Genomic DNA, 22,792 nt, shown 5'->3' with positions numbered 1-22,792 from the left:
TGTTCTCTGCAAGAAGAGCCCATTTTGTGTCAGACCCAGGTGGTCTTTGGTTCCAGCCTTTGAGCTCCAGCAATGCTGTTCCTTCCATCTGTCAGAGGAAACTGAGACACCAAGTGCCTGTGTGGGAGCTGGTTGCAGACACCTGAATGAGGGATGGAAATGTACCTGTACATTTGTGTACAAATATTTGCTATCACAGCATCTGAGGTGTGACACAGTGCAGTGTGATTCATTGCAGTTGCTTTGGAGGTTTGCTCTGGGCTATCCGTGGTTCAGGTGTCTGTGGTGCAAATGATGAATTCAATGTTACTTTTTGTCTACCTACAGCCTCATTCTCCTGGTTTTTGCCTCTTTCCTGATGCCCTTTTGTGCTGTTTCAAGTGTCTAGGAGCCTTGCCTCTAGTGAATAATCCCAGACAACTTTAATGGTTTATAATGCCCCACATTTCTCCCCTGCACATATGGGCCGTGACTTTTTCACTAAGAAGGGGTAGCCTAACTGTTGTCCTGTCCTTTCTTTTGGGTCACATCCCTCTCCTGTCTGTAAGGCATTCTGAAGAATAAGCTCAGCATGCTGGTTCCATCCCTGCTCTATCCTTCCTACATCTGATCCCAGGGTGTGACCCAAGTGCTGCAGGATGTTGGTGCTTGGCAATTACATTGGAGCTGAGAACCCAGGATTTATGTGCCCTGATGGAGAACCTTTAGGTGGGAGATGAAAGGCTGGCAGGTGAAGTGGAGGTCCCCTGATTCACATAATGTGCCTCACAGTAAAATGTCAGCAGCAGTTTGTCTGTGTTGATTGTCCCTTCTGGTGCTGAGGTCTCACTTCATCATGTGAAGGCTGACATTTCAGTGGACTTCTATTGTCTGATTTAATGGAAAAGTTGCTATTTAGAGCATCAAAATAATTTTCTTATAAAGAAAACAGTAATATTACTTTGGGATTTTTTAATGAGATCATTTGAAGCATTAAGTGAGCAAGGAAAATGGGCTCTTCAATCATATATGAAGCTGTACTAAAAAACAGGCTGCTGTCCATTCCATCCAAACATCTCTGAGCACATCTCTGAAAGTTTATGGACAGTAAGGTTTTGCCTGAAAAGTGTAATTCACAGCTCTTGTAAGAGGAGGTATTGTCCTACCCAATAACTATTATCAGGCTAGATGACAGTCAGATTCCCTTTGTATTCAGGTGCTCTAATATCTATTCTGAGAAGCTGCTGCAGAGTCCTTCCCGTCTGCAGTAACCTGCTAGCAGCTTGTAACACCAGCTGCAAATGCCACATCCCTAAGGCTTTAATGTGTGATTGTAGTAAGGTGATTGTAACTCTTCACTCAGCAGAGCTTCTTGCTGGGGTCTGAGAGATCAGTTATTTCAGAGTGGTCTCATACCCAGTTGTCCTGATGGTGATTAAGCAAGTCATCACTTCAGGGAACTGGCAGGGTTTTGTAATGGGCATATACACTTCTTGTTGGCATTTGGTGTGTCCAACTTGAAAACATGATGTAAAAGTGACTATTTCATTTTAATTTCCCCCTACCATCTTAAAAAGCTCTGAGAGGTGAAAACACTGGACTGTTACACATGATAGTGTATACTAATAGGCTTGAACACAGGGCTTCTTTTCCCTGAAACCATTGGCACCATGTTGATATTAGCGGAGAAATGCTGCCACAACCAATAAATTGAGTTTCCCAAGCAGGTGGTTGTTTTCCAAAGTGTGGTGTCCTGGTTGAGGCGAGCAAATGCAGGAAACAGGTCCTGCACAGCTCATGATCTTAAAGGGAAGTAGGTTCTCGTGGCTTCCCAAGGCATGACAAAGAGAAGGATGAGAAATCTAATGCTACTTTACATCATGAACAGGATGTGACACTTACTTTAATCATGTAAATGCATGATACATCAGGCATACTGATACATCAGTGCATGTGGGTTCTTTTGCCTTTTACTATTCTTTACTGACTTCTTTGCATTTTACAATTTTTCAAGGAGGTAGTAAGTTATAAAGAATGTATGTATCAAGGCAGAGGGATCTCTGCTTACTCTAACAATTGTTCCACACTCCATGCTGTCTTTTGTATGTGTTGCAGTGTGCTCAAACAGATGGCACATGGCACTAACTTTATTTTTCTTTGTATCCAGGTTCACTTCCCTGATGTTGAACGAGTGGAGTGGCTGAACAAGGTGAGGAGCTCTGAACTCCAGCTGGTGAGGCCACCTGCTCTGAGCTGCATCCCTCCCATCCAAATTCTGTGGGACAAGTCAGAGAAAGTTATCAAAGTATTACAGTGTAGTTCAATTGTATCAGGGTCTGTACTGAAGTATGGAATCGCTTAAGTGTGGGGTGGCTGCTGAGGTTGAGAGCCAATGTGAGCCTGGTTGATACAAGTTTGATAAATTCAACAACACCTCATTCTGAGACTAAAAAGAAAAGGCTAGTGTTTGTCTGTATATATGGATACATACATGTGTATGTTATTGTTATTTTAGCAAACCTGGTGGTATGTCCTCTTACCAGAAAGGTTCCCAGAGAGCACTGAGGCAAATGCTTCCATCAGCAGGTGTGGTCAACCTCTCAAAGCAAAACAGTTGAACTTGCAAATTAGCATCCAGTGACTATCTTCTTTTTTGGTGGTTTTTTTTTTTTAGCAAATTTTCTTTTTTATATAAAAGCTCATCTCAATCCTCTCTAAATAAACCTAACTCCAGGGAACATTGTGACACTTGTGAGTAATTAGGGACTATAGTACTTTAGAAATTTAACCGTGGGCTTCGTTAGTTCCTGTGGTTAGAAGCAGCCTCTGTGGTACTGAAAACTCACCCTTCAGTTCTTGAAAAAAATTCCATTTCTGAGAAACAGACATGGATCCTTCCATAAGGATGACTTAAGTGCAGAAAGTTGATTTGGTATTTTAAAAGGACAGATATTAATAGCCAGGGTTCTGTAATGGGTGTGTCTGTTTCTCAGGAAAAGGTGTCTTACTCAGAATCTTCAGTGTGTTCCTGCTTTCGCCGTTCTTTAGGTCCTTGTACAGGCATGGCCATACTTCGGAACAATCATGGAAAAAACATTTAAAGAAGTTCTTGAACCAAAAATCAGAGCAAAGAGTGTACACCTGAAAACATGCACCTTTACCAAGATCCACTTCGGCGAGAAGGTAGTGGGAATCTTTTGTAACGCTTGTGGTTCACTCTTTTCTGAAAAGTTCAGGTGCAAGGGGAGTGAGATGTTCAGCTCTGTAACAGCTTTGCTCCCTCCTCATGTTGATTTCAGCATCTTCACCATGAAGGAAGGATCATACAAGAAAGACACACATCTCTTCCCACTTGCTGTCAGTATCCTGGGACTGCAGATAGAAAAAAAGGACCATATCCATATTTATTTATGTTGTATCCTTGCAACAGATGTTTTCAGTGCTCTCTGAGGCTTGCAGGGTGGCCTAGGGCTACTTGCAACTAGCCCTGTGTTTGAGGACTGCCAAGGCTGTTCTGTCTTTAAAGAAAAAAACTAGTGTTGTATACTCATATTTTACATGCAGTGTTGCAAAGTATTTAATTAATCATGCTGTATTCAAATTCATCAAAGTTAGTAGGACTTCACTTGTGTTTAGCTTGATAGATGGTTCACTATGTTGTATCTTGTTTGTGTCTATTTCAGTGCCCTAGAATTAATGGAATAAAAGCCTACACCAAAGAAATTGATAGGAGACAAGTTACCCTGGACCTGCAGATCTGGTAACATTGCATCATTGATTATGTTGATGGTTCTTAACTTACTGCCTGTGTATGTGTCCACCATGCTGGACTGGGCATGGTGTACTAAGATTAGCCTAGAATGATATGAGATAATCTGTCTCCCAGCTGGATGTCCTCAGTAGTTACAGAAGTGAAATGTGCATCAGCCTCTAGACCAGAAATCGCCTGCAGAGCTCTAAGTGTTACCTGCTCTGGCCCATCATGGCTGCCATGGGTATAAGAATGTGTCCCTTGGCTTTGCGATTGATGGCAGTGAGAACCCAAGTTTTCAAACTGTGTTTCCTGTTCTCAGGAAAGCTCTCAGGTCTGGAGGTGCTCCATCTGCCTTGTCCACTGTGGTTTCTTATTAGTCCAACCTCTCCAGTTCTTCCAGATCTACTTGCATTATTTATTTTTTAATTCCTTCCTCTAGATTACTCCTCTGTTTTAGTCATCATTTGTTCTATGTGCCATCCAACACATTTGCTTTTTTGATTACAGCTATTCTCTGAGCAGAATACTGCCTCTAGCTCTATTAACAACAACAACAACAAAATTGGATAAAACATTTAATACCTCTCAGGCTGTTTTGAATGAACTTGTATGTTTTATTAACATCAGAAACATTGCAGAGCTAAACTCTCTCCTGGTTTAGCCGTGAGAATGGAATTGCTGGGGGAATTACCACTTGCATGCTGCTGTAGCTCTGTAAGTTTAGTGGGTGACTAAACTGCCTAATATAAATGGCTTTTTGTGGTAGTGCCAGGAAAAAGCTGTGAAATTACGGACTGTCTTGGCAACAGCACAGAGCTCCTCAGAACTGTGCCTGGTGCTTAAATGTGGCAGTGGCTTGGCAGCATCCCCAGCCCTGCCAGAGCATCATTGCTCCCTGTAAATTCACATGCTTGATTTTCAGTCAGGTGTTTCAGGGCTGTCGTTGCAATACCCAGGTCAGTGTTAGGGCCTTTGGCAAATTATTTGTGCTTTCCATGTTGAGACTTAAGAGACCTGATGCCTTTTAAGCCTTGTAGAAGGTTGCTGCTATTCTCTGCTAAACTGCTTCTCCCACGTGCTCATTTTCACTGTCTTTTGCCAATCCTCTGCACAGGGATTCCCCTACCTCTGCATTCCTGTCCTCTGGCAGACCCATCTACATCTCCAAACTGGCCAAGCACTTCTGTTCCTCATGCTGATGCTGATAACCTAACCCAAGCTCATGCCATCTGATAACCCCAGTATTTTCTGTATTCACACAGGAGTGTGGGGTTTGCCTTGCCTCTCTGGTGGGGTTCTCTTCTCTAGGGCTGCGTTAAGGCCTCAGCTTCGCTTGTGTTCATATGTTAACATCAGTGTCTACAGCTAAGCTGTGTTGTGCATCCTGCAGTGCCTGCAGGAGACTCTGTGTTGCTTTCAGGAACAGGGAGAGGCAAATCTATGATTGGTGCTATTATTTACCTGCCTTTTTCTGGATTACCAATAGAACAGGTTTTTTTGCTGCTTAGAGGAGATGGAGTTGAGTTGCCCAAGTGCGAGGCTGCCCTTCACTCTACCTCTTGGTCACTGTGCTGTTGAGGTTTAAATGACTGATCTGTTTACAGGGCTGTGTGCTGGCATCACAGCACTGGAGAAGAGAGTGAAGTGCTGTGGGGTGCACTGTGCAGTGCTGGCATCACATTGACTCTTGGGTTAGGTTTCAGTGCTCTGTAAATGCTTCTTGCTTTCAGTCTCACAGAAGTGCAGGAGGACAGATTTTTTTCCTCCAGTTTTATCAAGAAGGTAACTAGTTGCTGAAGCCCAGAGTCTTTGATTTGACATGGAGAAAATACAGGAAGAGGGTAGGAGTAGGAAAAAACCTTTCCTTCTTACCCTTCCTTTATAGTCTGTATGGAACCATTTGTATAGTTTATTAGACACTCATAGACATGTGATCCATGAAGGGCTTTGTTTCACCTTGTCCTCCTGATCTCACCAACATGATGCAGCACTGAATGCCATGGTTCAGTTCTATGGGCTATGTGAAGAGGAGCTTCCTTTCCTGTGTGTTAAGTTTGTGGTATCACAGATTGCATCCTTTGCTTTGGGAAGTGTGAAAAATAGCACTTAGAGGTCCCTTATTTGTATGGGCTGTAGTTGTTAACAGAGTCAGGGATGCAGGAGACCTGGTATGGCATGAAGTTACCAAAAGAACTTGAGAAGCTGCTTTACTTAAATCTGTTAACAGCAGCATACATGGCTGTAGCATCAGAGCATTGGGAATGGTTACATAGAGCACTGTCCTGTTATAGTCTTGACTTTGTCCCATGCAAAAGGACCACATACTCCATTTATCAAAGGGGGAATTGTCCAAGTGCAGCCACTTAACTTCCTACAGCTGCTTTCCTTTCCACTGATTTTGCAGCTGCCCGAGCTGCTGCATAGCCATATAATCATAGGCTATAATCAGCAATTTCCAAGTGTTTGAAGGCACTATTACCTCCCTGAAAAACACCTTTTCTTCCTATTTCATTAATATGATTTAGTATTCACAAGCATTTTTCATTGGAAATGTTCTGAATTTTCTTTTACATGATCTTCTGTGGAATTTACAGTACATGAGATGCCATAGGAGAATAGTTTAATAATTGGCATGTGTAAAAATTCATTGATTGCAATTTACTCTTAGAAGAGAATCTGTGACTTCCTGTCGAATTTTGAGAGCTGGAAAGACAGTCTCTGTCTGATGAAAGAAGTCAAAAATGTGCAATAACACTTTGAGCTTTAGTGGAGTTTGGGATAACTAAGTTTGTAGGCTCTTAGAAGAAACTGAAAGCATTTTGGAAACTGGTCTTGAGCAAAAAGGGACACCTGCCCCCAGAAGCCTGACTGGACAGGGAGAGGGGAAAGGCAGAGATGATCTGGCTTTTCCTGTGTTGCCTGGTTACATTTTCTTATCTCTCTACTTTGTGTAATTCTGCATGTTCATCACCCAAGTCCAAAGGCAGACTAAGCATAGCCTGTGTTACAAAGGACTTGAGAAGGCTGGGCCAAAGGGAGCTTTCAACATGGGGGGCCATGAGAAGATGGGGCCCCTGGGCAGTTACTTTACAGGCAGGGAATTGCCTGGGCTTTTTCTAAAGGGATGTGCAGACATCCAGATTAGTTAAACTTGCCAGCTCTGGTAGCAACCCTGCCTTCAGCCAGTGGATTGCCTTTGTATCATAAACACTGGGCCCAGCTTTTCCAACCAAGTACAGAAGAGACACAGATATGTGCACTTGAGCAAGGTTCTCATCCACAGCACAGGCATATCTGCATCACCTTGTGCAACAGGTGATGTAGGAGAGAAATGGGTGATTATTCCACTCTCCACGAGTGGGTAAAGCACAGTCCTGTGTAGGGTGGAGGGGCTCAGCCTCAGCCTTTAAGTGTCAAGGCTTGAGTTTGCCTCAGGTGTGCTCTGGGGCAGGACAGCAGAGAGCACAGCAAGGTTATGCTGCACAGAGGAGCAGATGGAAGCAAGAGCAGCTGGGACTGGAAATGAGGAGTAACTAATGAACAAAGAGTTCATCCTTCCTACCAAGCACCCTGGCAGGGGGGAGATTCCTCTATGAGGCAGACATAAGGCTAATTAAAGGCTCAGGCTCTGGTAAGACTTCTCTGACATCTTTACTGGAGAAAAGAGACATCTAGAACTGAGTGGGAAGAGTTTTTGACTGGGTAGAAAGACTGTAAAACACCAATGGCTCTTACTTGTGTTGTGTTAGATACTTGCAAAAGCCAAATTAAATCCTCTTGGATTAATTACTGCAAATTAAGGAACTAATTTTGCCTTTTCATTTAGAATTTTATTGTAACAATGCTCTATTAGCACTCAGTGTAATGACCTATAAGATAATGTCAAAATTGTAGACGTTAATAAACATAAAATAAGTTTAATTATGTCACTAGCTTTTAAGAAAGATTGTGTTAATTTTGGCATGGTTTATGAGGTTGGAAATAAGAAATGAGAATGCTCTAACATTAAAGGCTTTATTCTGTGTGTTATGAGCTCCTAAAATTCTGTTAGGTGATTATCTGTAAACAAATATACAAAGAAATTTGGTTGCAAAAGTGGAGGCAAATTCAGAGTTGCACAGTCCTGGCAGGTTTTTTGGGGTGGGAGGGAATCTCTCTATGTGCAAATTACAGTTTGAATTTGTGGCAACTGCAGCACTATTTGCCCATATACATGTGATCAGAGCAGAACTCTTGCCCTTCTCCTTTGATTATGGAGTGAAGTTATGCATGCAGGCAGCAAGCACAGCACATTCACTGCTGCAGTACCTTTACACCCTGCTTTACCTGCAGGGTGTTTGTGTGTCTGCAGCCAGAGCTGTTTCTCAGGGGACTGAAAGGGAACTTGGTAGCTCCCTTCAGTTGTTTTCTGCCAGAGGCATCAACAGATCTGTGAGGTTCTGCTCCCTGGGGAGTGGCTATTGGTTTTTACATAAGGTGATGTTTGTACTTTTATTAAAGTCCTTTAATAAAAGTCTAAGGTGCTTTCCAAATTGCCAAGTATCTCATTCAGTGTTTGCTTTATTTTTGAAGCCTGATGTTCTCCATGGCAACTGACCAAAATCTGATCTAAGTAGTTGTCTTTGAATTCAGCCTCAAGGAAACTAGGTTATTTTTAGTGATAAATTTGTTCTTCAAGTGGGTTTTTGGGTTGTTGGCAAGGGTGGGCTATGAGCTTTTTGGGTGTGGGCACGGTGGGAACCCCTTAAGTAAAGGCAGGCTGGCTCTGCACCAGCTTGGGAGCTGGGTCACCAGGTTGTGGGGTGGGATCAGGCTTTTGGCAGAGAAGGGAGCAAGAGGGCAATTGCTCTGACCAGATGTTGCTTCAGTGTTTTACAGGTACATCAACATCCCAGCTGACTGCAAGGTTTCTCTTCTGAAAGATCTGACCTTTGTTCAACTTCCCTTTTTCAGTCACTTGAAAATCCATCTCTGCCTGCGGGATCATGTTGTCAATCCTTAAACTGATTTCATTTTTACTCTGTACAGCCCCAAATTTCTCATGGGACTATTGCAAACTGTGGAATAATGTGAGAATTTTCTTTCAGTTACATAGGGGACTGTGAGATTCACATGGACATATCGAAATTTAATCTTGGCGTGAAAGGTGTACAGGTGCGTGCATTGTCTGTTCAAGGCTGTGTGGGGCAGGAGGCAGCACCTCCCAGTGAGGAGGTCATGACACTTCACTGGGAAACCAGCAACTATTAGGCTTGGAATGATTGGCTTTATCTCCTTGTTCTTGGCTGGGGAAATGAGGCCTTCCATGGAAAGCACTTAAATGTCACTTCTAAGCTTCATAGAGTGACTCTTAAACAGGGGAGCAGTGAGTATGTGTGGGCCAGCAGCTGCCACTGGAGTTCAGAGGAGCTCAGAGTGTTGGCAGAGAACTTCAGAAGAACCATGATGTTCATAAATTGCTGTAGATTAAACCAAGAGCCTGTTCTTGGAATGTTGAAAGCTAGTAGACAAATGGCTCCATTGTGTGGCAGGATTGCAGAGAGACTCCACAAACACAGAAAGCATTGCCTGATATCAGTAGCAATTATTTGGGGGGAAGTGTTTTTTGTTACAAAATTATAAATAAAATTACTTCAAGTAGAATTTCTAAAATTATCTCCATCACTGAACAGCTTACAGTTTTGAAACTGTAGCATGAGAATACCTTAACCCTGAACTTTCCCATTCTGCTTGCAGTTGTATGGGACATTGCGGGTGATCCTGGAACCTCTCCTAACTGATGCCCCTTTTGTTGGAGCAGTGACCTTGTTTTTCATGCAGAAACCGGTGAGTCAGGAGTGAGCTGCTCTCTGCAGACTGCTTGGTCTTTAGTGAGTGACACAAGCTGTCCATCACTGATAACCCAAGCTGCATGACTGTGAATATCTCACAGTTCAGGTGCTTAAATGACAAATTCCTAATTGTTCTGTGTCCCTCTTAAATTCTGGGAGGATGTGAATTAATTCACTCTATACTTTTGTAGTAGTACCTAGTTACCGGCTTCACTCTAAGAATGGGCGGACTGTCTTATGGTGGCAGCACAGGAGCTGTTTCTCCAAGGTTTCTGGCTGCTCTACCTTCCCATTCACAGATTTTAAATGCAGTCATTTTGGAGACCATTCATGTTGCCTTTTGAAAGCTTGCCTGTTTAAGGTCATGTCCTCGTACTCAATTGTTGTTTAATAAAATATGAGAAACCTTCTAGTCTTGTAAGAAGCAGTTATCTTACAGCACACAGCTTTGTGGTTTATGCTCTGCTTGTGTTCATGAAAGTCATACATTTTTGATCTTGAATGAGGTGTTTTTGTGTTTAGATGTAGCAGCATTATTTTAGCACATGAAAGAGCCTCTTTTTGTTTATTGTACAAATAGGAATACAGACTCCTGAAACCAGTGGTATTTATAAATCCCTCTGCCTCAGGGCATAGGCCAACCCCTAAAGTGAAAGGATGAGAAAACTTCCAAGTCTTACTAGAGTTGCTGAATTTCCAGGGCATCTGCCAGTGGCCATTGCTAAAGACTGAATGCTGACTTTCCTTCTTCTTGCAGGTTAAGTTCCAATGATACCCTCAATTCAGGATGGCAGATAAAATAGATAATACCAGCTGTTGATTCTAATGTACAAATGCAATTGGTGGTGTAGGTTTTCCTTCCTTTAGACATCTGGCTTTGTTCTAGAAGCATTTCCCTTTTAAATTCTACATTTATTTTGAAATAAATTTTAACAGACCTGTATAATATTTTCTCCCTGCTCTTGTTGTAGCATTTGGAAATCAACTGGGCAGGCATGAGCAACCTTCTGGATGTCCCAGGGATTAAGTGAGTGGCTACTTTGCTTTACTTTATTCTTTGAAAAACCTCTGGAAGTTGGGATGCAGTTCTTGAGTAACCATCAAAGCTGTTGTTGAGAGCATTGTGTGCAAGATGTTGTGTAGATGTTCATCCCATTGTATCTGGCTGTGGCAAAACCTGAGGAGGGTTCTTTTTACATTCTGTCAAATCTGTTTCAATCACTTCATTACATTTAGGATGGATATAGTAAATCCCACAAACAGCAATGACTTATAAACTAAAAAACAAGCCCTCCTCTTTCCCATGTGCCAGTTATTTGCAAAGGTAGATGAAGTAGGTTTAGAAATGGCAGTCTGCTTATTTTTATTTACAGTAAAGTGTAAAAAGGCAAGGTATTGCAGAGTTGCAGTCCCTCTGACAAACTCAAGTACAGTCCATGATAAAGAGAACTGCACCAGATTTATAAGGAGAAAAGTTCTCTTTCTATGTAATGTGCTCACCTTTTAGGTGTAGTTCTTCTCCAGTGCCTCTTGGGTCAGTACTATATACATAAAACTTGCACAGCGAGGATGAAAATCTTAGTAGGTTTCAGTATTGTTTCAAACTGTTTCACCAGACTGGGGATTCAGTTTGTCCTTGGTCATTAGAGTAAGGAAAAAATTCTGTTGCACAAGAGGAAAATACATGGGGTTACACAGCCATTGCCCTTCTCCCTTCCACTGCAAATGCAGTTCCTCTCTGTTCCCCTGTAGCTCATGGTTTGCAGACTCATAGGAGGAGTCTGGCTACTTTAGATGCCAGTTTATGCATTAAAGATCCTCTGAAGGCTTTTGATGTTGAATGAGAGGAAGCTTCCTTTTTCTCTTAATTTGAGGCCTGAGTGGCCTTTTGCCCTGCAGTTTAACCTGAGAGCTCCAGTTTTTATCAGAGGAATTAATCTCTTCTTTTCGAACTTGGTTTCCCTAATCCTTGCAGGGAGAAGGCCTGTAGGTGTTGCAGCCTACAGCCTCTCATATAGTTAAGTGCAAATTTGGTGTCCTAAATTTTTACTGCCTGCTTTTCCCACAGGGATTTGCACACAGAAACCTTTGCTAGTTCCTCAGCAGTGCAATGAAAGCTGGGAGCAAAACATGCTTGACCATGACTGGGCTGAAGTACAGGTTGAACAAGAGCCCTCCCTGTCAAATGAATTTGTCTCATTAAGATAGCGAAGAAACTGGATACAGTCCAGTTGTCCTCACATACAAACTGTGTTTAGTTGGGTGTACCCTGAGACTTGAGAGAGGGGACAATTCTGTGACATTCCTGTGGGTTTTTTTTTACAGGAAAGCCAAGAACCTGACCAAGGTTCCTGGTTTGCTGTTTGGAGGAGAAGACTTTCCTTATGTTCTTTATGTGTGAATCCAGCCTCCTCTGTGAATTGGGACAATTTTGTTACACAGTCATACCCTAATAAGCACTAGACCTATGAAGAGAATGGGTCTTTCAGATAATTGATGCTCTTGGATTTTCCTCTTAATATTGTTTTTTGCTCATGCCAGGTTGTAGTGATGTGTTGAAATCCTCTCATTAATCACCTGGAGAGTACTTGAGAGGACATCTGTGATAGCCGTATGCTTCTTGTGCCTGCCATACAAAAAGAGCAGCTGAAAAGCAAAGATTTAAACTGAAAAGCTAAAAAAGTGCAAGTTGTAATTAGGCTGGAAAGCTCCTTGAACTCCAAGGTAGTGCCTTCAATTCAGCCAATGGGATCTCCAGTTACTTCAAACAAAGTTTTCCTTCTTTGTGCAAAATCTACCAAGATCCAGAACCTCATCTGAGAAATGAGCTTGGGTTTTTTTTTTTTGTTTTGGTTTTTTTTTTTTGTTTTGTTTTGTTTTTTTTTTATGTGTCTGTCTGCTTCAATTTTGTGAAAAGGTCTCAGCAGGTGGCCAAGAGTAGGCAGCAGTGTGTGCTGTGGCCATTTCTAAGTCTAAAAACAAACTAGCTCAAGGCCTTGAGCCCCCTGTGAAATGCTGAAACTTCCTGATTCCCCTCTCCCCTTGTCCATCTCTGGTGTCATTCCTAAGGAAACCCAGAAGACACTTGAGTTTGATGTGTTTGGGTGTGTGCATGAAGATTTCACACAGCCTAAGCTCCCATTCATCATTTACAATGATGAGCCAAATTCACACCCTGCAACAGGGATGCTCCATATTGCAAACCTGCACCACTAAGTTGAAGTTGAATGGCCACTCTGCAGCTCTTTCATAGAAGAGCACTGAATGGCCACTCTGCAGCTCTTTCATACAATCATAAACTTTGGAAAAGATCTTTTTAGATCACCAAGTCCAACCATTAAGCTAACACTGCCAAGCCCATCACTAAACTGTATGCCTAAGCACTTTTACAGGTCTTTTAAATGCTTCCAGGGATGGATGGTGACTCAACCATTTCCCTGGGTATCCTGTTCTAATGCTTGACAGTACTTTGAGGGGAGCTAGACCACACCACTCACTTTGCAATGCCCATTTCTTCTTCTGTCCTCACTTTTCCATTCTGAGTTGTGACTGATTGTGGAGATTGAGGTTGCCTTTTTCCTCCACCTGCAGTGTAATGTCAGATTCACTAATTCAAGACTTCATTGCTGCACGGCTGGTTCTACCCAACAGGATCACAGTGCCTCTGAAAAAGAACATGAACATTGCCCACTTGAGGTTCCCTGTCCCCCAGGTGAGTTGTTTTTTCAGCAACTAGTGTTTATCTACCCGAGTGTGCAGCTGCCACCATGTGGATGCATCCAAGCTTAGTGTCTTTGGATGCTGCATCAGCTCTTTCAACCTGAATTGTGGGCTTTCAGTAGGTAGTATTTCAGAAATATAAAAGCAGTGTTGGATAGTTCATAATTTGGGAGGGAGAGACACGGGCAGTGGGAGTTCCTACCCTCTCTACATGTCATAAGGAGTCAGTTTGTACTCAGAGCTCATTTACCGATTAAACCTTTAGTCTATAACTGCAGATCTGTGGTACCTGCAAATGAGAGGATAAATACATAAGCAGTGAGTGTCCTGCTATTTAATATTTTTATTAGTGCTGTGAATAGGTGTAATGGAGGATGACATATCTTTGCTACAGTAAAAAAATTTCCTAAATACTCAACATATCCAGGTCTTCAATCTCCTTCGTCCACCTAACACACTTACTAATGAGGATAAATATAAATTAGTGACAAGGGCATGCTCCTTGTTGCAAACTTGCATCACTAAAGTGAAGTGGAATGGCTCCTGTGCAATAAAATAAGAACCTGCCAGTGAGTGCTTAGGTCCTCCTTCAGTCAGTGTGAGTTATCTTTACACTTGATTTGACTGTGGCTGTAATCCTGTGTGCATATGTATATTTCTGATTTTAAAATAAATAATATTTCCTATACAGTTATCTATATTGAATTTTGCATCTCTTTAAGGGGGCTTTTTTCCCCCTCTAGGCAAATGGTGGAAAAAGTGCTTTATTACAGCTGTCATCGGAAATGTACTGAATCAAACTACGTGTCTTTGCAGAACTGTCATGGTGACTACCCTAGCTGCCTGAAATAAACAGTTTTAGGAGGCAGCATATTATAATTATCCAAAGATTGCATTTTCATTACCAATTCTGTATCTTATTTTATCCAGGGAGTAATAAGGGTTCATCTGTTAGAAGCTGAAAACCTTGTCCAGAAAGACAATTTCCTTGGTGCCATCAGGGGGAAGTCTGATCCGTATGCTCTCCTCCGTGTTGGCACTGTGCAGTATCGAAGCAAAACAGTCTCCAGAGATCTTAATCCCATTTGGAATGAGACATTTGAGGTACTGAACCTTTTGATCTTTCCATCTGTAGAATACACAGCTATTTACATCCCTGTGCTTGCAGGACCTTCTCTTAGCTGATTGCACTGGGGCAGGTGGACTTCCTTGTTTCTTGGTTGAGGCATTTGTGTCCCTCAACCAAGTTCAAATTTACATTGTAAACTTGAAATGTCATTCAGGTCGATCTGATTTACATGTGTGGGTTTTTGGAGGAGGTGCAAAGCACTGCTTTAAATATCAATCAATGCATCAGTCTGTGCCGCTGCAGGCTGCTCTAGCATTGGTTCCTCTCTGCTTATTAGGGATACCAGTTTGAGGGGTTTAACTTGTAGCTCAAAAACAAGCAAACAATGTGAAACATTTTCACCTATAATCAATTGTATTTGTTATGCATTTAACCATAAGAAAGAACAGGGAATGTCCTTAATGTGTTAGACAGTTGTCAAGTGTCATGTTCTTGTCCACAGCCTGAGACTGAATATGTCTGTATGAATGCTTTTTAATTTTAATCAATACCTCTTTGTCCTCCAGTTTGTTGTTCATGAAGTGCCTGGTCAGGACTTAGAAGTGGATTTGTACGATGAAGATCCAGATAAAGATGACTTTATGGGCAGGTAAATTTGCAAGACTTTTGATCAGGGTCCAGTAGCCTCTGCTGTGAGACACCTGAATTACCCATAGTGGAAATTTAATACTGTTGGAAGTGATTCCCTTTGCCAAGATATTAATACCACATAAGTAGTTCCTAGTGCAGCTAATGTTGAACAAGGTTACACTCCTGCAGGGAATCCTGGAAAGCCATTAGAAGTGATAGTTACTTGAGGTTTACTTCAAGTTTATTTTAATTTTGGAAATATTTCAAGGGGGAGACTTCAGGAGTATAAGTGTGTTCCTGCACACACATACACAGGTAACATAGAGAAGTTGTTATTTGGAACAGACTTGAGAGTGGCTTTTTTGGTGGTTTGTGCTGTATACCTCAATATTGAAATGTTTGCTTCTTTCCTTTCAGCTTGTTGATAAGCCTGGTGGATGTAATGAATGACAGAATCGTTGATGAGGTAAAGATCTCGGCTTATTTCTAAATGTGGCTGGTGCTGTATGCCTACATGCACTCATTTGTGCTTCTCTTCTGCTACTACAGTGTTTCTTGGTACATAAAGTTTCCTTGCACACTTGCACTGTGGTATTTTCACAAAAAAGATAATACCAAAGTAGCCACTACAAAAATTTTTACAGCCAGGCTGGTAACCCCAGAGAGCCCTGAGGTTATGCTGAGCCAGCAGTGGGGTATCTTGTTGATACCTTGTGTCCCGTGTGTACCAAATGTTTTGTACAAAGCTGCAGATAAAGTTTGGTGAAGCAGTCTGTTTGCTGAGGGAAGAAATGATCTGACCTTACTGTGGTTCATCCTGCAGACCAGCACTCTACAAACAAAACCAGGGTGCCTGTCTTGTGCTGCTACTAGTTGGAAATATCCGCATGCTTTGCCTGTTTATGGGCATCTTATTTTAATTTTCTTCTGCCTTGTACCTAAGTAGGTGAACGTGCTACAATCTAAGTGTCAAAAATGTGAGTTAAGGTGGTTGGAGTAAAATTCATTGTGTTGTCTATTGTGTGTAAGTCTCAGAGTCTGCACCACATATATAAAAGCTACTCTGCCTGTCAGTTCTCAAGTTGTTCTTTGTTATCTCCATGTAGTGGTTTCCCTTAAGTAAGACGACAAGTGGACACTTGCATCTAAAACTGGAGTGGCTTTCACTAGTAAACGACCAAGAAAAGCTGCATGAGGTGAGTGTATTTAAAGGATTCAGGTGCTCTCATCCCTGTCCAGTCATCAACAAAGGAGTGTGTAAAATTAGAAACCCCAGGCAAACTCACAGGAGTTTATTTTTGTCTGGCAAAGTTTTGATGCAATTCTCTCCCTGCTGCTCCTGCGGAGGGAAGGGCATTTGCTTGCCCCAGGTCTCTTGGTAATTCAGGAGCAACTCAAGTCTGGCAGCTCTTTTTGGTTGAATTAGCAAACCTTTGTTTGACTCAGTGCAAAGTAGCTTCTCAGGGGTTCTTTTCTTTTGCAACCTTTTTCCTCCCTCTTCATCTAGGATTTGTGTAGGACCCTGGACCCCTGAAATAATCTGTACTAGTCATAGGCAAATAGCCAGCACTGGTGCTCAGTAGGGCTGTGTTTCCAAATGGTGTGTAGTTTGTCCAGCAGAATTGCTTGGATAAAGCCCATCTCCCAGAGAGGCTGTTTCTTCATAACCGAGCAAAACCATTTGAATTCCACTGAAGAGAATAAAACTGTTCCCAGGCTTTGTTCTGCTGACACTGAATTCATGTTGATGTATGTGGTTGAACATGTTTTTAGGTGTCTTGCTGCACTGGGGAATCCAACCAGTTCTGCACTGAGAGACTGACAAACATTAAAGGCAGAGAATTGCAAAGAGTTACAAATCTTCTTACTGGTCTGCTTTGAACTGTCATGCTGTGTTGACTTGGGCTCCTCTAAATTGCAAGTTTTAGGAGACAGGCAGAGAGCTGCTTAACCTTCAGAAGCTGCCCTTGGAATTTTGCTGTGCTTTACATTGTCCTTGGTGGGTGATCATGACTACTTTGTGTTTTGATTTGTTTTATCTTTCCCTGCCTCAACAGGATAAGAAGGGTCTGTCTACAGCAATTCTGATTGTCTACTTGGACAGCGCCTTCAACCTTCCCGTAAGTACAAACCCATGCAGCAGCCTTCACTCCTAACCTCCTTTTAAAAAAAAAAAAAACAAAAAACCAGCAAATTAATTGTTTTAAATGCTCTTTCACCAATTCAGAAAAACCACTTTGAGTATTCAAATGGTGAATGTGGAACAAAGAAGATCAAAAATAACAAGTACCTCAAGGTAAAATTTGTGTTCTTCTCCTACACTTGCAAAACAAGGTTCTGGATTATGTGGTATCATAGGAACTGAAACTGGTGGTGGTTAAAAAGAAATAATCTCTCCACTGTCAGAATCTAAGTGAGCAGGGGTTCAAAATAGTGATTGGAAGCCCACCCCAGTGAAAGTCTAGGAGGCCAAAGTGGGAATGCAACACGGAAATGTTTGAATTGTGTGTGTGTTTGTCTGTCTTTCTTACACAAAAGAGAGCCTCCAGACATCAGACTAAGTCATAATATCCGTGTTGCTGCTGCTCTTTCTTCCCTTGCTGAGCTGTTCCAGTTTGACATTGAGCAGGGAGGAATATGCTCATTTGTTGTACCTTTCCTGTCCACTGGAGACCTGACCACCAGATTCCCCCCCCCTTGGCTTTAAGGGATTCAGAGGCCTCTCTGTCATTGATACCTTCTCTCTCATAGTTCCTGTTTACGTCTCCCCCCAATTACTGCGTTTTGCTGCTGTGATGTAAATGGCAGGTATAGGGGAGAATGTCTTTCTCCCTTTTTTCTTGACCAGGCTACTCACAAGTACAGCTCTGAGCTGTGGAGAAAGCTTCCAATTGTCTCCAAGTAGCTCCTCTTAAATAGCATCTTTACAATTTATATGAGTTACCAGCACTGTGATGCACATCACAGTCAATAATCCTTAGTTCTGGACCTCACTGTGTGCATTTTGTATGTAGTGTTGTGCCAAGACCAGATTCTCAGCCTTAACTTCTATAGCATTAGTGCAAAGAGGTGCAAGAGGTTCAGTGTTGTTGCTTCCAGACAGGAATTGTTATTTGATGCCAAGGACTCACTTCCAGCTGCTTTGGAGCAAGTCCTGAGCCTTGGAAACCAGTTCTGAGAGTCCTGGTTCAGTCAGGAAAGATCAAGATTTCCCACTGAGCCTTCAGCTCTCCTCTCTTCTTCCCAGCTTCTGACAAATTTTTAACTGCTCACCTGTTGAAACCTAAATACATAAAACTTTGGCTTAAATGTGTAGTCTTGATGGTGGAGGGTAAGACTGTTATTGCTGTGTTATTGCTGGAGGCTTTCCTGTGTACTACACTCCTCAGAGGTCCCACATCCAGAAAATACTGTCAGCTTTCCAGGAACTTACTTCAAGTAAGAGTGGTTTGATATTGCTTCCTGAAAACTATAAATTTCTTAATGTTTTTTTCTGCCTTCTTCTTTCTTCCTTGTGTTAAATGACAGAAGATGGAACGAGACCCTTCCTCCTTTGTCCTGCTTACAGTTGGGAACAAGACTCAGAAGAGTAAGGTGAGGCTGTTTAATTCTTCTGCTTTCATTAGGTACTTTCCATCTTATGGGTGACTGTCCCCAAGCATCCCCTAGGAAGGAAAGGACTTCTTGTGAAGCTGATGTGAAGAGCTGTACTTGTAGTGATAGCTGCAGAGCCTGGGAGTGGAACCACTGTGTCACCGAGCTGTGGTGGTGGAGGGTGTCTGCTATACATGTGTAGTTCCATGCCTGTGTCCAAGAGTTCATGTTGGCCCAGACACTCTAGTTCTATAAATCTCCAATCCAGCTCATGGTTTCTCAGAGCAGGGTGTCACTTGCATCAAACTGGCTTTTATTCCTTCCTCGGAGCCTTTCCTGGCTCCTGTGTATCACAGTTTTACTGTTTCGTTTTTAAACCCAGACAAGATGGATCTGCATCTCCTCCACTTCACTTCCAGTTCCTTTTTCATTATTTAAAAATTACTTTTGCCTCATGAGTATGAGCAACAGCTGAGCTCTGCCCTCCCAGTAGGTGCCATGTTCACTGTCCTGCAGCTGGATGTGGATGAGCCCTTTGTTCTTTTGGACTCCCAGCAAATAAGAATGAATCCTGATGGCTACACACAAGCATACAGGACTGGCACCTATTTTACTTTGTTCCTTCCACCTGCTTCACCCAGAAATTGGGTTCTACTTGCATTTTTGCCTTTTGTGGCTTTCCCTTTCCCTACCACATCACCTGCCTCTCCTAAGCTAGGTCAGGTTTCCAGGCTTTCCCTGCTCCTTTCCACTTGCTGCCAGCACTCATGGCCTGGTAGGGACAGCTGGTTTACAGAGCAGCCACAGTCCCCATGGGTGCTTTCCATGCTCTTTCCTCTTTGAAGTGGATTGTGCTGAAGCTGTGCCCTCCTACTCTTCCCACAGTTCTGCACCCCTGAAACTGCCCCTCCAGCTTTCCTGCCCTTGCCTGTCAGCTCACTGCAGCTTTGGGAGCTGGCTTAGAGTGCTGCAGGCTGGAAGCAGTGCTCTGGCTCTCCCTGGGTGGGAAGGTGGGAGGGAGGGAGCGGTGCCTCGCTGCAGGGGAGGCAGGCTGCTGGTCCAGGCAGCGTTGGTGGGGCCAACTGCAGCTCACCAGACTTGTTCTTTGGCATTTCCACACCCCAAAGAACTTGTTCTGGTTTTGCCAGAGACTTCACTTCCATATGCTTCTGACCTGGAATTTCCACTCTCTCTATACAGCTGGGGTGTAGCATCACTGAGGGTCACCATGGCCCTCTCTGGTGATCAATGTCATGGATTCTTTGCTTCTCAGAGACTAAGCTAATGCATGTTCTTGTTGCAGACCTGCAATTTCAGCAAAGATCCCACGTGGGGCCAGGCTTTCACCTTCTTTGTCCACAGTGCTCATTCCCAGTCACTCCACATTGAGGTGAGAGAAAAGCCTTTCCTTTTGAAGAGCAACTGCACATCTGTAGGAAGAAACCTCTTCTATGGAGCTCAGTGCTAGTTATTTCTGTGTGGGATTGCACATACTGGGTTCCTCCTACTAAAAGGTGGAATATGTTGCACAGACAATTCTGTATTAGGTGGTGGTATCTCCCTTTTTTGGTATCTGCCTTTGTTCTAGCATCATGTAATGTGCGGTATCTTAATTCAAAATGTGGGATGTTTCTGGCTGCAAAGTGCAAAGGACATTTCATACAGGTCTGTGTGTAGTAATGACATCAATATTTTGCTGTCAGAAATTGCAGCCTTCATGATTCTCAACCAGAGCCCTACCTCTTCACCTCTGTGTTCTGGCTCATTAAGCAACCCTGTGTCTCATTAGCAGTATTGCAGCCACAGCCAGTTCTGTGGCTGGTCACTTGGATACAGAAAGGAATTGAACTTGGAAGGTGTATTGAGGTCAAATAGGCTAAACAAACTATTACCTAAAATACATGTGAAGATTTAGACCGGTTGCCAACTCAGCTGCTTAGGATGTTGTCCCCAGAGTGAGCAAGGAAAATCAAATAAATCTCTGGGCATGATTTTTCTGCTAAAGCAATTCTTTCTCTGCATAGTTAGAGATGGAAATTTTACTCCAAATACACTAACTTGTTATACTCCTGAAATAATGGCATTACTCATTTGGATGTAATCATACTGAAGCAAATAAGCTGATTTCGGTTTCTGACTGAAATACATTCTTGCTTTGCTTTTGCATTCCCAGTGGTGCACTTCCCAGTTTGCCAGCTAATAAAAACTTCTGTTTTCTTCTGTCCCCCAGATAAAAGACAAGGAGCGGGATAGTGCCCTGGGAACTTCAGTGGTATGTCTCTCCCACTTACTCAAGGACCCAAACATGACTCTGGATCAGAGATTCCAGCTGGACCATTCCAGTTCAGACAGCTTCATTAAGATGAAACTTGTATTGCGGGTGAGTTGTTCTTTCCCATATTCACTCAGTTTCTCCTGCAGAAGCATCCATTTGTAGCCAGGCAAAAGAGATGAAAGGTGGGCATGAAGAAAGGCAGCTTTGCTTCACAGTTGAGTAGAAAGTAGAAGTGTGACAAGGTATTTAAGTTAAATTAGGAGTGTATGGTGGAGTTGAGAGGTATCCCTGAGGCTTCATAAAATTTAGTGCAGTGTCATGGCTGAAAATTTTCTCATGACAATAAAAAAGTTGGATTGAGAAAATCTAAGCTGGGGAAGTCAGCACTGATGCTTAGGAGTTGTTTCCTCACCATGCTCTGGATCAGTGTTTATACACTGCTCAGTACAAACACAGTAGGATAAGAGGAGAGAACACCACAGTGAATCCTAGGGGCCCCGTTCATCTCTAATGGCAGAGTCCTGCTGTTACAGTTTTGTGCTGAAATTTCCTTCTGGGTGGTAATGCTGGCATTCACCCCAGTGCTATGGGAGCAGCACTCACTGTCTTCCCTTGTGGTTTTTAGGCACTGAATGTTGAAGAACCTGATTCACAAAGAGTCAAGGCTGGTGTCAATGCCTCCAGGCTAGGTCCCATGCATGTTACGGAGAAGGCTGGAAACCAACAGAAGTTTTCCTCTCCACAAGTCTCAAAAGTACCTCCCATGAGCAAAGACTCTGCAGCACTTGAATCTCTGCCAAAAAAGGACAGTGGAGAAGACCTGGACACTAAAGACAGTTCAGGAGCCCCTGTACCAAGTGAAACTGTGTCTGGCCTTGATGAAGCAGAGGGCAAGCAAAATCCAGAGCATGGCCCACCATCAGCATTGCCCAGCGGAGCAGCAGCCATGCCAACACTGCCTGTCCTGCAGGAAATGAGGGTGGCACCCAGTGTCACTTCACTGGGGTCCCTGCCTTCTTCCTGCTTTGAATTGAGTAGCAGCAATCTGGACATTCATAAGTAGGTGTTCTTCCAGCTGAATTGTTCTTCTCTTGGGAAAGTTTAGGTGTTACTGTTGCATGGAGGTGAATTCAAGGCTGGTAAATCATGTGGAGTGTTGGGTCTCAAGTCACTTTACAAAGAATTGACCTAGGTATTCCAGTCAACAGCAAAGTAAATTACAGGGCACTGTCAGAGCAAGTATAAAGGGAAAGTATTCACTCTATGACTCTCATAAGAGTCCTGTATGTGTAGGCTTTATATTCTCAAAGAGCTTCTCAACACTCATTTAGCAACAGGATATTCAAAGTCTGAACATCCCACTTCTGTAATAACCTAAACTCTTGATAGGCACCTCTGGCTGCTTGAAGTTCTGAATGTGTTTATCCAACACATTTTAAGACTGATAATGCTGTGAACAAACTTTTTGTGGATAGGTGTGCTTGTGTGTGTCTTTCTCACAGTGATCAGTATAAGGCTACTCTGTCAGGCAGGATGGAGAGAAGGATTTGTCCCTCCTGGGGCACAGAATGGAGCTTGTGGAATCCTTAATCAACAGAAGTTGTTACAAAGATCTACCTCACTTAAGAGAGCATCAGAGTAGTTATAAACCTGAACATAAAACTCAACTCCAGTGCAATTTGGTGAATTGGTGACTGGTAAATTTTCTAGCTCTGAATAGGGCTTAATTTATAAATTATTTATAAACCATTTTTAAGCAATGTTTTGGATTTTGAGCCACTTTAATAACATGCAGACTGGAATATAAAAAAGGTCTCATTTTGCATATACAGACATTCCTGAGGGAATGTGTGACACAGTAACCTGTACTTTGCTGCTCCATCTACAGTGGGCAACATAGGGGCTTTTTTGGCAGTTCGGGTACCGGCAGAGAAGGCAGG

The 22,792-nt window shown here is 42.7% G+C and overlaps 1 protein-coding gene across 1 annotated transcript in view; it reads left to right on the top strand.

The window, feature by feature from the left end:
• Nucleotides 1-22,792, top strand: part of ESYT3 (extended synaptotagmin 3) — a 35,747-nt gene that overhangs the window by 8,126 nt on the left and 4,829 nt on the right. Inside the window, exons 2-18 of the mRNA XM_053948117.1 lie at nt 2,147-2,188; nt 3,028-3,162; nt 3,663-3,739; nt 8,821-8,887; nt 9,470-9,559; nt 10,536-10,591; nt 13,156-13,276; nt 14,215-14,388; nt 14,920-15,002; nt 15,401-15,449; nt 16,090-16,179; nt 17,041-17,103; nt 17,211-17,279; nt 18,512-18,577; nt 19,881-19,967; nt 20,808-20,957; nt 21,478-21,911. Coding sequence (XP_053804092.1) covers nt 3,064-3,162; nt 3,663-3,739; nt 8,821-8,887; nt 9,470-9,559; nt 10,536-10,591; nt 13,156-13,276; nt 14,215-14,388; nt 14,920-15,002; nt 15,401-15,449; nt 16,090-16,179; nt 17,041-17,103; nt 17,211-17,279; nt 18,512-18,577; nt 19,881-19,967; nt 20,808-20,957; nt 21,478-21,911 — 1,775 coding nt within the window. The 5' untranslated portion in view covers nt 2,147-2,188; nt 3,028-3,063. The remainder of the gene's footprint in view (nt 1-2,146; nt 2,189-3,027; nt 3,163-3,662; nt 3,740-8,820; nt 8,888-9,469; nt 9,560-10,535; nt 10,592-13,155; nt 13,277-14,214; nt 14,389-14,919; nt 15,003-15,400; nt 15,450-16,089; nt 16,180-17,040; nt 17,104-17,210; nt 17,280-18,511; nt 18,578-19,880; nt 19,968-20,807; nt 20,958-21,477; nt 21,912-22,792) is intronic.

The sequence above is a fragment of the Vidua chalybeata genome, chromosome 7, assembly GCF_026979565.1.
Source record: "Vidua chalybeata isolate OUT-0048 chromosome 7, bVidCha1 merged haplotype, whole genome shotgun sequence".
Taxonomy (NCBI): Eukaryota; Metazoa; Chordata; class Aves; order Passeriformes; family Viduidae; genus Vidua; species Vidua chalybeata.
This window is presented reverse-complemented; position numbering and strand designations above follow the sequence as displayed.